Here is a 15,896-nt window from a genome sequence, read left to right on the forward strand (position 1 = left end):
CGGCTGCCAGCAGGCACCTGGGACCCGGGCTTCCTTTGCAGTTCCTGGCTTTTGTGCGGAAGGTCATCCAGCTGGACATCCAGTCTAATTAGCATATTATGCTTTTATTATTATCCTATCTAATAATAGAGAAACATGGTAATTAGCTGTACCTCCACTACCCTTCCCATTGGCTAATCAGGGCAATATGCAAATTAACTGCCAGCCAAGATGGCGGCCGGCAGCCAGGCAGCTTGAAGCGAACAGGAGGCTTGCTTGCTTCAGTGATGGAGGAAGCCAACGTTCCCCGCCTGCTGCTGCTGGCCTCTGAGCTTGCAGTTTGAAACATTGTTACAAATATAGAAGCTAAACAAAACCCCAGAGACCTGCTTTCAGCCAGCCCGGCTTCAGCTAGCAGGACTGCAACATTGTTTCAATTATAGAACAAATACAGATCCCTGCTTTCAGCAGCGGGGATCTCAGAGCTGGAGTGAGCAGGACCGCAACAGTGTTACAATTATAGAACCCAAACAAACCAGATACCTGCTTTCAGCAGCCTTAGAGCTGGAGCCAAGCTTCAGAGCTAAAGCTGGCCCAGAATAAAAAAAGAAAAAGAAACAAAGGACAGGTTGGGAGCTTCAGTCGCCCACCAGCCTGAAAATGGCCCTCAGCCCCTCACCCAGACTGGCCAGGCACCCCAGTGGGGACCCCCACCCTGAAGGGGGTGTGACCAGCTGCAAACAGCCATCATCCCCTCATCCAGGCTGGCCAGGCACCCCAGTGGGAACCCCCACCCTGATCCAGGACACCCTTCAGGGCAAACCAGCCTGCCCACACCCGTACACCAGGCCTCTATCCTATATAGTAAAAGGGTAATATGCCTCCCAGCACCGGGACCAGCGTGACAGGGTGTGGCTCCTCAACCACCTCCCCTCCCCCCACGGGCCCTGCTCTGTGTGTGACAGGGTAGAGCCATAACCTCCCCATCGGCCCTGCCCTGAGTGTGACAGTGGCTGCGCCCCAACCCCCTGATCGGCCCTGCTCTGTGGGTGATAGAGGGCAGCGCCCCAACCCTACTCTGTGAGTGACAGGGGGGGGGCTCCCCACCCCCCTGATGGGCCCTGCTCTGTGCGTGACAGGGGGCAGCGCCCCAACTCCCTGATCGGCCCTGCTCTGTGCGTGACAAGGGGTGGTGCTGCAACCTCCCTATCGACCCTGTCTTGAGTGTGACAGGGGGCGGTGCCCCAACCCCCCAATCAGCCCTACCCGGAGAATGACTAGGGGTGGCATCGCAACCTCCCGATCCCCCCTGCTCTGTGCATGACAGGGGCGGCGCCCCAACTCCTCAATCGGCCCTGCTCTGAGCCCGACCAGGGGCTGCACTTAGGGATTGGGCCTGCTCTCTGCCACCCAGGAGCAGGCCTAAGCCAGCAGGTTGTTATCTCTTGAGGGGTCCCAGACTGCGAGAGGGCACAGGCTGGGCTGAGGGACCCCCTCTCCCCCCCGAGTGCACAAATTTTTGTGCACCGGGCCTCTAGTAGATTTTATAAAAGAAAATTCTTCATTATACATATGAAAATTCCAAGAATAAAAGAGGGGAAGGGATTTTCCCAAGATCCCACAATGACTTCATGGTTGATTTAGATTAGAAAAACAGGTGATCCACATTTATGTCAGGTCAATTATTCAATATTGTATCTATATGTTTTCTTGATCTCAAAGTAAAAACACAGGCCAGGCTTCTGCAGAATTTATTTTATTGTTAAGCAAATCAAGGAAAATATTATATATTGAACTCCCCAAGACCCAGGCAGAGAAGAAGGTGTGTTTTTATAAATTTAAGCTTTCTGCTAGAGAAAAATCAAAGCAGAACCAAGAAAAGAAGGCTGAGAGAGCCGGCAGCTTAGCACAAAACACTGGTTCCAATTCAGCATGTTCCATAGTGCTTTAGGCTGATCTTCCCACCACTTTTCCTATCAAAGAGAAAGACAAGATATGCTCAGTACAATATAATTAGTATTCATTGCAGACATTGGACAGCGTTTAACTATGTCATTGTCTATGTAATTAGTTGATTCTACAGGTATCCATGTTGACAATGTGGCAGAAGTTAATTAAATTCACTTTGAGGTGACATCTGTCCTAATTACAGAAAGGATGAATATTAAAAAAAATTTAATAAGGCATAGATCTTTTGATTTCAATTGTTTCTTCTCTGGGAATAAATATATATACAACTGGAAAAGGTAAAAGTGACAGGAGAAATAATGGCAAAGAGATTATAGTGTCATAGTTCTGTCCTAATAAAAAATGGAGGATGTTAACCCAAATATTCAGGCATTTGGCCTTTTATAGTAGACCATATATTTAGTCCTTCTCAGTAATGAGTGTTCATCATATGCAATCTCAACTTACCCTACTGCCCTTATCCTGGAAAAAGTTTGGTATTAATTAGTAGGTATCTATAATAATAAAAGTATAATATGCTAATTAGACCAGACAAAAGCTGGGGCTGCAAGGGAAACCCGGGTCCCGGGTGCCAGAGGGAAACTGGTGCTAGCACCCAGGGAAGGAAGGCCTACTCTTGCACGAATTTCGTGCATCAGGCCTCTAGTCCTATATAATAAAAGCCTAATATGCTAAGTGTCCTACCATTTGTTTGACCGTTCCTTTGACCAGTCGCTATGACATGCACTGACCACCAGGGTGCAGAAGCTCCAACTGGTAGGTTAGCTTGCTGCTGGGGTCCAACCGATTGGGACTGGGCAAGACAGGCAGGACACGCCCTAGAGCCCTCCTGTGGTCCCTCCCCGGCCCAATCGTGCACCAGTGGGGTCCTTCGGCCTGGCTTGCACCCTCTCGCAATCTGGGACTCCTTGGGGGTTGTTGAAGAGCTGGTTTTGTCCTGATCCCCACAGGACAGGCCTAGGAACCCCACTGGTACACAAATCCATGCACCAGGCCTCTAGAGTTATACACCAATGTAGAAATATTTATTATGCATTGATTCAATATTTATTCATTTAATTCCATGTGCTTGGCCTTCCAGTTATTGATAGGGAGCTGTATAATCTCCATGCTTAGGAATCTTACAGCAAAGTTGAGGAAAATTAAGACATTCATAGAAGAAATTCTAATACAAGAAAAGAATGACAGTGGTGAAGAAGTGAGGTTACTTTTAAAGAGGGCTATAATTCCTCTGATTTTAGAGCAATCAGACTAAGAGATTGATTGATTAAATAAGTTTTTATTAATTATAAAATATGTCTCATCAGGAAGTTCACAATCTATTTGCTAAAATCTATAGTACCTGTTCTGTTCCTTTAAACATATAAATTCAATAAATATTGGTCCTTGATAGAATCTTCCTAGTATACTCTCTGTAAAGTTTGAATAGTCTGGATAGTAAAGAATGATCCTCTCCTCTATTCTTTGTGGAAAGGCCCTTTTCATCAGTGGAAAAGAGAGGAATGAATGGAAATTGTTGCCTTAGCAACATAGAAATTGGTATAAAATAAAATGCTTGAAAATGTGGATAAAGTAATAACTTTTATTGTTAGTAATAAATTTTCCCACAAGTTTTTTATGTTTCTGATTTTGATGAATTTTCAAACGTAACTATATTGCTAAAATTTATTGTTTCTGAAATTAATCATAACAAAACATAATTGGATATAATTATTAAAAATCTTATTTAGAAGTAAATGGGGAAAAATAAAATGTATCAAAATACTTAAAGACGCATAATTTTTAAAAGTCCCTAAGATTAATCACATTTAATAATTACAATGAAGATTACGCTTTCAAATAATCTATTATGCAAATTGTTATTAGTTTTTGAACAAATTGTTTTCAATCCATTTGCCTGAAGCTTATTTCTGTTAGCTCTATGGGTGGGTATGAACAGAAATTTCTAGACTATTTCAAGGAAAGTGTGATTGTCTTATTCTGGAAATTTGTGCTTGCAAGGGACAGGTTTCTGAGTATGATACTTACGCCGCCGCCTTACAGAAGGAACATTTATTGCCATATGTCTGGCCATCAGAGCCACAGTGGGGATTAGATTCCCGAGTGCAGTAGATCTTGGGATCCCCGAACTCAGCACAGTCAACCTACCAAAGTAAGCACAGTGACATGGACATTAGTGCATTCTGTCTTAGGAACTGTTCCACATAATAGAAGCTTTAGATAGCAAACATAAAATTATATATATATATATATATATATATATATATATATATATATATTTCCCCTGAAAAATGTATACACACTTTAACAGCTAATAGCACAATTTTGAAATGCATTTTAATAAACGTTGCCTTTATAATTATTCAAAGTGTGTATACTTTTTTGTATACACATACCCCATATATGTATATACATATTTATATGTTATATATAAATATATAAATATTCATTTATATAGTCATATTAATATATAAATACTTTATATATTTATATGAAAGTATATGTATATAAATCTGTTTTTATAATATATATATATATATATATATATATATTTGTGATGTAAAGCTTCCTGAAATAGAAAATGACCTACTTTGTCTGTTTATCTAGAATGTGTTAAACATAACTGAGACTTTTTCTTTGAGACACAGGATAACCATTTCTGTAGTCACAGTATTCAGAAGTGAGTTGTTTGAGTTAATGATGTAAGGCAGTTACTTACTCCTTACAAATGTAAGAAGTAAGGCAAATGCCATAGGTATGACTTCGTTTCAACACTAAATTTTCCAGTTTAGAGTAGTTTTTGGTCTTTAAGTGACACATTTTTTTTACTGTATTAACCTAACTCTAATAGCATTCCTGTTTTGTTATAAAGATATGGATGATCATTGCAAAGAGCTTCCAAATGTTACGTGATGGCTTGTTAGTTTTCCTTGTGGTTACTACATCCATTTATTCTCTTGAAAACAACATTTTAATGTCTTTATATTAACTTACTCCGTCTCAAACTCTGTAGTATTTGAACTTTTGTGACTAAGTTGCTCTATTTAGGATTCTGAGGTTGCATCCAGCCTTGGTGAGAACACATGCTATGATAATTAATGATTATTGTCATGGGCTCTGTAGAAGGAATGGTAGTAGCACCTATGCTACTAATATATGCCCTCAGTTATAGTGGTCTCTCAAAAATAGCCTGGAGTTTTAAAATTCTTTTCAATTCAATGTCAATTGAATCAATATTTGGTATGCAAATGACATTTGAGCCATTTTATTCCAAGGTACAGACAATACACAACAGGTAGAACCACTTTTCCAAATATCAACTGTGTGGAATGAAGTGCCCTTTAACATGAATAGAGGGACCATACTTTACCCCTCTCCTAGTTTCATTAATAATGTCTTATGTTTATTTAATGCTTCCCAATATTTAAACCATATGGATTAACTCAGCTGAAATAACTCTGAGATGCATGTGGAACAAATTATATTAAGCAGTTTGATCCTCAGGATAATTAAGTAGCTTCCCAATGCCACACACCAGGAAGCATTAAAAACCAGTGCTTGAACATATTCCTTCTCATTGCTGATTCCAACTATCTATTATGGTTGATTTCCAACATATCCTCATCTAGAGAAATAAAGACCAAGTTCATGATGTACTCTTGACCCCAGTTACAGTCAGGGCAAGTAAGCTTTATTGAAATACCTTATTAAAGAAGTGTGTGGGCACAAATAAGAGGAATAATATCTTTAAGATATTAGTAAACCATTATCTATATGTATAAAAGCCTAAGCAACCGGCTGACTGGCCAACCAGCTGCCTGGCTGGTAGCTATGATGTGCACTGACCACCAGGGGGCAGATGCTCAATGCAGGAGCTGCCGAGCTGCAGTGACTTGGCAGCTGTGGTGACTTGGTAGCTGTGGTTCTCAGGTGACACACCCAGAACCAGAGAGGAGGGAGCCTGATTCCGGGGGGTGTCATCCAAGAACAGCCCTCTCGCAATCTGGGACCCCTCAGGGGATGTTGGAGAGCCAGTTTCGACCCAATCCCCACAGTCCAGGTGGAGGGACCCCACCAGTGCACAAATCTGTGCACCGGCCCTAGTATACTGATAACATTCTCTGAAGGTTTGCATGGGGGAAAAGCTCAGCAAAAGAGTCACACAGTTGAGTTACAAAATATCACATATATCAGATTTAAGGCAACTGAGACTATTAAACACAAATTTTTTATGAAATTTCACATTTTGTACTATTGAGGCTAGGTGGGATGGTGCTTATCAGAGATCTTAGGCTTGGTTGGGTAGAAGATGTCTAGGCTTTTTATAGTCCTCCCTATAGCCCCACTTTCTTCTTACTGCTCGTAAAGAGAACTCCATCCTTTCACACTACTTTTGGGATAGTAACCTTTCCTTTAGGTCCCCAAATAAAAAGTAAGCTGAGAAATCTTCAGGACATGATTAACCATAGGATTTTTTTTTTCTCAAAAGCTAATTTATTTTGTATTTAAGTCATGAACATACACATTTGCAATTGTGTGCGTCAAAAACAGACTGGAAACCATAGACTTATCACTGATATTTTCATTTATTCCACCAACAGCCAATGGGCAACTAATACTTGTAAGGCATGGTTCTGGGTGCTGGTGATACAAAAAGGAGTCAGCTATAATATCTCCAAACGTTTGCCATCTTATTTGAATTAGGAAAGCAGAAAAGAACACAGATAATTACAGCACAATGAGTGAGAGACACCCCAGTGGGCCAAACAGGGACAATGTGCAGGCCGAGAAAGGGCATCTCAGTCAGAGGTATGGGTGTCTCTACAGTCAGATCAGCGAGAAAGGAAACAAAAGTCTCTTACTTTAAAGAGAAGCCTTCTCAAGCCACCTTTCCCTGGCATTCGACCCTCTGATCTTGTGATCCAGGCTCTTTTGTCCTTTAGAAAGCAGATACGAAAGTGGCACTTGGAAGGCATTTACTTTGAGAGCTTCTAGACCCCACTTCTGTGCCCAGACCCACCTTCCCCCTTCCACTGCCCCCTGGGAACGAGACTAGGTAGGGCTAAGAATTTCCATAAATAAAACCAAATCAATCAAATGGTATATGAACAAACTTCCTTAGAATGTAGATATATTTCATGCTTCTAAATTGTCCTGTCCTTCAAGGGTCCCTGGTGTAGCTGGAGAACCATGTTTCAGAACATGTCCTATCATTCGCCATTGTCTGGTTGTGTCATCTCAGACAAAGCGCTCACTATCTGCATCTCAATTTTCTTAACCAAAATGTTTTTTTTCATTAACGGTTGTCAAGCTTCATTCCCATGGTTGTTATGAGGATCAAATGTGGTCATATTAGAGTTGTAGAAAGTCAGCATGGAGTATTTGAAATAGTCTTGGACTAGGCATGCAGAAAATAAGGTTCATATTGTAGACCTGCTCTTACCACATTTTGGAAGGAGCTTCAAATGAGTGTTCAGTAGCAGTAGACTAGATGGTCTCTAAGGACCTTTCCAGCTTTGATAATATAAGATTTAGCAGTGATTCATTCAGTAAAGTGGCTTAAATTAAGCTAAGTCCTTAATTCTTCAATTGGGTGTGAGAAATAACAACTACTGCCTGAATGATTCTGTTATATCTAGAGGCTTTCTTCACTCACACTGCGTGAGAGATTTTAGCATGCTGATGGGGACAGAAAAGGGCCACTCTCGGAGAGCCCTGGCCATTGGGAAAGATAAAGAATGACTTTGCAGAGCCAACCAGAAATCCTTTCTGTGAGACAAACAACGAGACAGGAGAACATCAGAATATCTAGTTCTAGTAGCCCACAGTTCTCAACTTAAGGAGAAGCAGGCTAAGAATGGCATGCCTTTCCTCTGTCTAAATTTCCTGTCCTCTTTTATATTTTTATTTTGGTCTCCTTTAAATAGAACGCAGACAATTAGTTTCTTAGTGGACATAAAAAAGCAGGCCTAGACCAAGGGTGGTATCTTTTCTCCTTCAAGTTTCCTCCAAGAGACCCAGGACAGCCAAAATCCCCTGAATTTATTTAAAATGCCCAATGCTCTATAATGTTAGGGGAACTGTACTGTAGATGGTATTAAACTGACCTAGGTTTGAATTTTGCTTCTTCCTCTTACTACCTGCATTACCTCGTGCAAATTGTTGACTACTCTGAGTTGAAATTTCTTTATATTTAACCGGAGGCCAGCAATACCTGTCTTCTAGGGTTCTTGTAAATGAATAGTCCTTTGAAAACAGTTTGTAAAGCTTCAAGTATCATGTGGAGGATTGATATTATGGGCACTAACAATGTACATTGTTTCATATTCTAGAATTTTGGAGCCCATTATTTCTTACCCTACTTAATGAGGAACTTTGTTCTGTTTTGGTGTTTTTTAGGTTGGTGTTGGCTTTAACAAGAGCCTCCACTTATTTTCTTAGTCCAGCTTCCTGAGACTACTTCTAGGTACTTGGGTACCAAAGTTTAGTATCGGCCTGACCCCTTGTGGCTCTTCAAAGAATTGTACCTTCAAAAATATTCTGGAATACAGGGACACTTTCAGTACCCAGATTAGTCATCTAATGGAAACTACAAAAGCATTTAACTTCACTGGAAAATGAACTTATATGATCACAAAAATTAACTTAGAAGTCAGGGTCATTGATGTTTTAGTCTAGTATTTCAGTTCTAAAAATAAAGTTAATGAAAATTTGCAAACACACACACAGCTCTAGGGTGTAGGACTTCATCTGTTCTCCCCTTTACTACTACCCAGGTGGTTATATCAGCTCCTTTTTAATCACACCAGTTTTCTAAACCCCTCCATGACTTGTGCTCTACTTCCCCTGCTTTTATACCCATTCCATACTACCAAAATGGCTCTACAAAATGATTCAGAATACACCCATTAGCTACTTATAAAATGTTCATGATTTTTTACGATATGTTACTCCTTTTTGAAACTCCTGATTTCTGTAACATGTCAATACTCGGACTCTCTAACTATTTCTTCTCTCTTCCTTTTATCATTTTTTATTTTCTTCCTGACTATTCACTATGTTCATTTTCAAGAAAATTTTATATACTTGATTTTCCCTCTCTAAGAGCATATATATTTCTAGATGATACTGATGACTCTTAGGCATTGTTTTTTCTTGAATCTTCATCAAAATTATTAGAAACATACAGGACCAACTTTAGATAATAATTTAATTCATAATTAATACTCATTTATATATTAGTGAATTATTCTAAAAGTCTCCTTTTATAAGTCTATAATTTAGATTATTAACTATAACCTACCCTCAGATGCTTCAGCATGGAGAGGCTTCTTGGCATGAGTAGACTGAGTTAAGTACTGGAGGAAATCTTTCTTCCTTTTGCCTTATCAGAATTAGGCAGGCATGCTCCTAAGGTTAGTTTCAACTTTTTCTGCTTGTCATTTGGACCGCCACCATCCTTCCAGCCAAACAGAAGAGAAATGGTAGCCTTGATGCCATCTGAAAGGTGGCACCCTCCCTCCCCTGTCTACTTGAGTGGAAAAAAGACAGCGGTCTTGGCAAGGCAGGCTTGGTTCATACTGATTCAGATAGCTAAGGTCAGATGGGGCTTTAGAGATCATTGAATCAAAATTTTTATTTTAGAGATGTGGAAACAAAGGCAATGACAAGGGAGGAGACATCTCTTAGATCACACAGGCAGTAAATATTTGAATTAGAACTCATGTATATTGTCTCTAAGATGTTTGAGCAAAGACAGCGCTCCCCAGCACTGGATAATTATGTAGAATGCAGACTGAAAATCTCCCCATGTGTGATTGTTATTTAGTAAGTCTGGCATGGTGTTGGGGATCTGTATATTAGAAAACATTTCCAGTGATCCAAAAGCAAGTCCACTATTAGACTTAGGCTTATCCGAAGGAATAGAATCAGTAAAGTTTAAGTGAACTTTAGAAAACACTGAAAATCTGGGAAACATTAAATATCCTGGAGATCAAAACCTAAATAAGGGAAGAGACTTGAGTGTTAATGAGAATTTCATATATTTTCAATCTGTGTGTAATGGTTTTATATTTTACTACCTAGTGAGATACAAAATGGGTTGGCTGGATCCCAGGTCCTTTCATTGTTTTTTTCTTTTAATATTTAACATGGATTATGCTACCATATGTGTTTAAACATAATAAGAAATCAATTTTAAGATATACAATTTTATATACAAGTACAAACACATGTGTATGTATGTGGCACACACAAGTGCACATGCACATACATTGAGAGTTAACTGTAGGGCATCATCCATTGAAAGATGCATTTCAATTTATGAGAGTTTAAAATTGGAAGGAAAAAGTTTGATGTAATATACTAGAGTTGGAAGAGGTTTTCAGCTCTTTTGCCAACTTGAACCAGTTGGCGGTAGTATCTGGAAACTTTTGATGTCAAGGGTTCTTGGGCACACAAAGGCTAACAAAAACAACTGCCAAGGTCAAGTAGAAATGTTCTTTCTGTATGGACACAGGAGTAGGACTAGCTGAGCAAATACCACCTGTTTGTGGTTTTTGATGCTTAGAACAAGCAATCTGAGGAAATTTGATGGATTAATTTGGAAAAAATAGCAGCCAGACAATGAAGATAATTTATCCCCATTCCAACTTTTAACCCAAATTGTACTTACATTTAAGTGAAACAGTCTATGTATACGCAATATAGAGCAGTAAACAACCTTTGTAATAAGCAATATTTTTTTTTACTCTTGGTGGCCTTATTTCTATAAAGGGAAGAATAACCTCTGATCTAAATCCTTCAGAAGCTGTTAATTATTAATCAACAACTAATCTTTTTATAGTTTACCAAATACTTCCACATAGTTTATATAATTTCAATCTGACTACAATTCTGTGAGGTGAATAAGATTATCCTTTTATTTTTTTTTTACAGTTGTGGAAATTGCAGCTCAGAAAACCTGAGTTACTTGCCCAAGATCTCACAGTGAAAGCAGTGATAGATTATGAGTGTTATAGATTCATCTTGTTTTCATTTATACTTGCTTTACTTTTACAAAACCTGAGAATGGGTATTTAAGCTCTTTTAACTCATAGAGAAATTGTAGTTAAAAATTTTATTTCTCCCACTGATTTCTGCATTTGGCCTGCTGGTTCATTGTTTTTGCCCTTTTGCCCACAGACAAGCCTCTCATTGGGCTGGGAATACCAACCAAGCACCACCCAGGTCTGAAGAATAGATAAAAATATGCACTGACCTTTTCTCCTTGACTGAAGACACCTGGAAAAAAAAGCACAAAGTCTGAACACTGTAATTTCTGAATGTGGAAAAAGTGGGATTTGCAAAATTGGGAAACCCTCAAGGCTGGAATGATATTTATTCTTGGTTCTTGGTCATCTCAACAAGTCATGGCAAGATTGTTTGATTTTCCAATACCTGTTCACTTCTCAGGGAGCAGTAGTCACTTGGGAAGTGATGAAAGGGGATGGACAAGGTTAAGATCATATGTCTTAGAGGTTGGGAGGGGAGGTGAACGAAAATCGTTTCAGATAATCTGGACATTCATGTTAGAGTTCTGGCCCAGTTACTAATCCACCGTGGAAATGACCTCATCTCTGGTCTTTGGAGAATTTGGGTTGGAAAGTCTCCTCTAACTTTGACATTTCCAGGTTCATTGCACTGCCTTTGTTATAGGCATTTCAGGAAGAGATTAACTTTATTTGTTCTCTGAGGTCAAAATTGCTTTTCTGTCCTCTATACTCAGCTTTAAAGACTTGGCCAAAATATAGACTGGCAAGGACAAACTCATTTATTTTGCTACATCTCTCTAAATTCCTGAAAGAGGAAACAATCTATAAATACAGTCTTGATTCTCTCTCTCTCTCCCCCTCCATCTATGTAGCTATGTCTGTGATTTTGGGTTGTGGCTAATTAGCTCAATGGTTTTAAATGCTGAAATAATAAAAAATGTTTGGTTCAGTTCTGCTCTGAGCTGAATTCTGGTCATTTCTGGGGAACTCCTAATGCCAGTGACACCTGGCATGTTTAGCCAAAAGCCTCCTTGATGACAGAAAGTATGAGTAAGTGTCATACTTAAAGGAGGACAATTGGAAATACCTTCAAGTACATTCTCTATTAATGGAGATGAGGCGAGAACAGGGCTTTTAATTTTGAAATAAAGTTGATGGCAATCTACTGTAGTGAGTACCAACCATATTGCAGCAGTATTATTAAAAATACAGATTTTTAGGACAATCACTTGAAAATTTCATTATATAAGACCAAATAGGGCCTGGAAGTTTATATTTTTGTAAGCACTGAAAGTGAGTTTTATGACCCAGGAAAACTCATTAATACAATTCTCAGCCATTTCTTCACTATACAAATCTTTGATCAGAAGAGGAGAGATTTTGCCCACCATCTTATATGTAGAACTACCAGGGCAGCAGGATGATTAACATCAGCAACACCTGAGTTCAATACAGTGGTCATATTATTGAAGTTTAATCATGTTAATATTAATAGACATTTGTTAAACGCTTACTAGATCCCATCCACTATGTAAAGCACTTTACATGCATTTTCTCATTTAATTCCACACACAGGAATATTCCTTTTATAGCTGTATTTTACAGATGAAGAAACTACTCAGAAAGGTCACACACTATAAAATGGAAATGCTAGGACTGAAACTCAACATTAAGGCACGTAGGCATTGGCCTTCCCAAACACAGATTTATCTATGAAGGACCATGTTTTGGTAAATTGAGTGTCTTGGTACATAAGATCCAATGAAAAGATCATAAAGAGAAGCAACGAGGATATCAATTAATTTCTGAGAGCATCTCAGCCAGAAAATTTTTATACAGTCACATCTATTTTATGTCATCTTAGTAGGTGACAGAAACATCATTTCAGGTTATTTAGCCTTATTAGTCAAACTTATTCTATAAGATCACAGTAATTTTTTTCATATTTCTAAATGTATTTGTTCATTTAAATATAACCAGTTTCCAGTGAAAAATGACTTCTTTACCTATTCAATCTCAGGGAAATATCTCTGATAGCCCCCAAATTCAATGACTTTTGTCACAGCAAATGATAGATCACACATGTAAGTTTCCAAGATCCAGTCTTATTTCTAGAACTCTATAAATGAGAGAAGATCTCAGAGAGCTGAGCTGTCTCCAGTTGACACAGTCATAAATGGAAGACATGGGTCTAGGTCTTGAGTCTAGAGACTCTAGTGTGTTCTTTGTCTACTATAACATCATTGGGTGGAAAAATAAAGAAGGAAGGAAAGAGATACAGTATCCTGTTCATTCGCATGGCCCTGTAATGAAAAACATTGAATCAAAGTACAGCTGTCCTTTGAACAATCCAAATTGATAGAATATTTGACTATTGCTCATTAAGGTGCCCAAAGATATTCCCCTTCTTGAACAATTGTTGAGTTCCCCAACAACATATATGCTTCAGTATTCTAAGACTGGATACCTTTTTCTGAAGGATTTTCTAACTGAGTTTCCTTTTTCCCCTTGTTTTAATTTTAATTGAGTTCCAATTACTGTATAAGAATAATGAGTACAGGGAAGCTTTCCTTTGTCTTAGAAGAAAATACTTAAATATTTAAGTAAATATATAAGACAACTAGCCATTCCCCAGACTAGTTTTGTGGAACAAGCATAAACTGTGATGTCTAGAAGATCTGATCAAATTCCAAATTCTACTTACGAGTTGTAAGTCCTTTGCCAATTTTCTTACGTTTTGTGCCACAGTTTTCTTGTATGTAGAATATAGATAGGAATAGCTAGCTATGTGTATTGGAGATAATGCATAAAAGCTCTTAGTACATGCCTCGAATATAGTATATGCTCAACAAATGAAAGTTATTTTTATCATTATTGCTATTACCATTTTCATCATTATAATCATTATCATCATTATGATAATCTCTCAGAATTGGTCTTTCATATCAAAATTGTTAGAATTTTGAAATATGGTGGGCAAATATACTTGTCATGTCCAGTTCAGCATAAGTATTGGATTTTAATTTTAAAGAAAAAACTCACCTGAGAAAAAGCAGAAAATAGCCAGAGAGAGGAGCAGAAAGACACCTGATATTTTCATGGTGCCAGTTAGCTCACTCAGATCCAGGCTGCTTTGTCCTACTCAGGTTCTCTGTCAAGGCACTTCCCAGAGCACTAAAACACACACACTTGGACATATATATAGAGACATGAAAGGGAGTTGGGATCTCCACCTTCTTTACAAAGTCACATTCTAAAACCATATGCAGTCCTGTACATTTAGACATTTTTTTATGACCTGTCCCCGATGTAAAGAAATGCTTCATCATTTCCATCAATCTTAAAATTAGGATAATTATGTGAGTCGTACCTTAGATCTTATTAATACAGGATGTCATTTTCCACAGGTAAGCTAGATTTCCCTAGCAACCCATACATCCTCCCTGTTCTTCCCTCTATAGTTTCATTACATTAAAGTCATGAGTCACTGGTGGGGCCACACTTGATGTTATGTCTCTTTTAGACAGGCCCTACATGTCTGTGGTCCAGGTGAGTAACCACAGAGGAATGGAATCTTGGGTGTAACTAGGATTTTTAAAGTCCACATCACTCAAGATGTACCTAAAGAAGATAGGTATTCTACATTGCCACCAGAACCACATCAGTAAAAACATTTTCTGAGCAGAAACCAGCCTGTTAATTTTTTAAAATATGATTGTAGTCAAATGGCAGTGATTTTCCATTTTTAAGTCAAAATGAACAAAGGAGGCAAGGTCTATTTTTTCTAATTTGTAAAAAGTAAATTACTAATTTGTAAAAGTTACTGAATTAAGGAATATTTAATACTTCCCCTTTTCCTGAAAAGTAAAGAAGTGGTTATAATAAAACTCTTTATGTTTCAACTCCTTGAACATATGCTTTTCTACAAGTTAGATGAATTCCATTACCTATCATGGCCAATTTAATTGCGGACAGAGCAAAAGATGGATGCCATAGATTTCTTGGGGGGGGGGGGGGGAGGACAAAAAATAAATAAAGAATGGTTATAGTGATAATGACAAGATCTGTCTCAAATCATAATCAACTACTTAAAAATATCATGAAGAAAAAGTACAATAATTTAAAATATGGGAAGAATATACAAAAATGTGCCCAATTTAAATTCAAGTGATTATTGCAATGTTGTACAAATAACTCAGAAATTATAGATTTAAATACATCTCTACATCTATATTTTCCTTTTAAATTGGCCACTTTGAGAAAATATATACATAGTATAGATATTGTTTCCTTTTCTTCAGGACATTTGTTTTCTTTCTGGAAAGTACATATTTTTTAAATATTTAATTTTACTTATCTCAAAATTTAGAATGAAATTTCTGTCTTTGAGAAGGGGGAATCTATTTTATTTTACAACCAAAAGATATTACTGTTTAATAAAAAATGAAGCATGATTGTGATAAAAATAAGAAGAAGTTGCTTCTCTGACAGTTTTAAGAGACCTGAACTTAAAGGGAAGAGGAAAAAGGAGTACAGTCAGGAAAGAGTGGAAAGGAATAAGAGAGAAGGAACTATTGTGCTTGGCAACTATTAAGTATTTTCATTCTAAGGTAGTGTGATGACATACACTCACTTATAGGTAACCTTAAAGTCCTACATAAAATTATAGGACAGATGTTAGACACTAAAAATTTCAAAGACACCAATGAACAACCTAAAAAACAAGCTGTTTTGAAATTTTTCATAAACACTTTATGGGAGTAGTAATCTGGGAATATTTAGAAAACAGAATAATTGGGAAATCGCTTAAGAAAAGCTATGGAATTTTCACATAACACCTTTGTCTACTTGATATGATCTTTAATTATTTTGGCCTTATTGAATGAGATAAGATAAAGAGCCGGGCTCAGAAATTGG

At 38.0% G+C, this 15,896-nt stretch overlaps 1 protein-coding gene across 2 annotated transcripts; it reads right to left on the reverse strand.

Moving 5' to 3' along the window:
* Positions 1-1,736: 1,736 nt before the first annotated feature.
* LOC139011623 (serine protease inhibitor Kazal-type 6) lies at positions 1,737-14,132 on the reverse strand. 2 transcript variants are annotated; one of them, XM_070417122.1, is made up of 5 exons: positions 14,022-14,132; positions 11,207-11,229; positions 6,810-6,884; positions 3,976-4,091; positions 1,737-1,952 (listed from the first exon to the last, which is right to left on the reverse strand). In XM_070417122.1, exons 1-5 carry the CDS (start codon positions 14,077-14,079, stop codon positions 1,907-1,909), a joined length of 318 nt encoding a protein of 105 aa, XP_070273223.1. In that variant the 5' UTR covers positions 14,080-14,132; the 3' UTR covers positions 1,737-1,906. The 2 variants fall into 2 exon arrangements, with proteins under 2 accessions (XP_070273223.1, XP_070273224.1); XM_070417123.1 differs by lacking the exon at positions 6,810-6,884.
* Positions 14,133-15,896: the final 1,764 nt, after the last annotated feature.

Source organism: Myotis yumanensis, unplaced genomic scaffold, assembly GCF_028538775.1.
Source record: "Myotis yumanensis isolate MYYU_CA2020_CCGP unplaced genomic scaffold, mMyoYum1.0.hap1 SCAF_5, whole genome shotgun sequence".
NCBI classification, from domain to species: domain Eukaryota; kingdom Metazoa; phylum Chordata; class Mammalia; order Chiroptera; family Vespertilionidae; genus Myotis; species Myotis yumanensis.

Coding starts and splice junctions, on each gene's coding strand:
- LOC139011623 (XM_070417122.1), bottom strand. CDS start 14,079: ATGAAAATATCAGGTGTCTTTCTGCTCCTCTCTCTGGCTATTTTCTGC. Junction 6,885..11,206: donor TCTTCAGTCAAGGAGAAAAG/GTCAGTGCATAT, acceptor TGCTTTCTAAAG/GACAAAAGAGCCTGGATCAC. Junction 4,092..6,809: donor TGAGAAGGCTTCTCTTTAAA/GTAAGAGACTTT, acceptor TTACTTTGGTAG/GTTGACTGTGCTGAGTTCGG.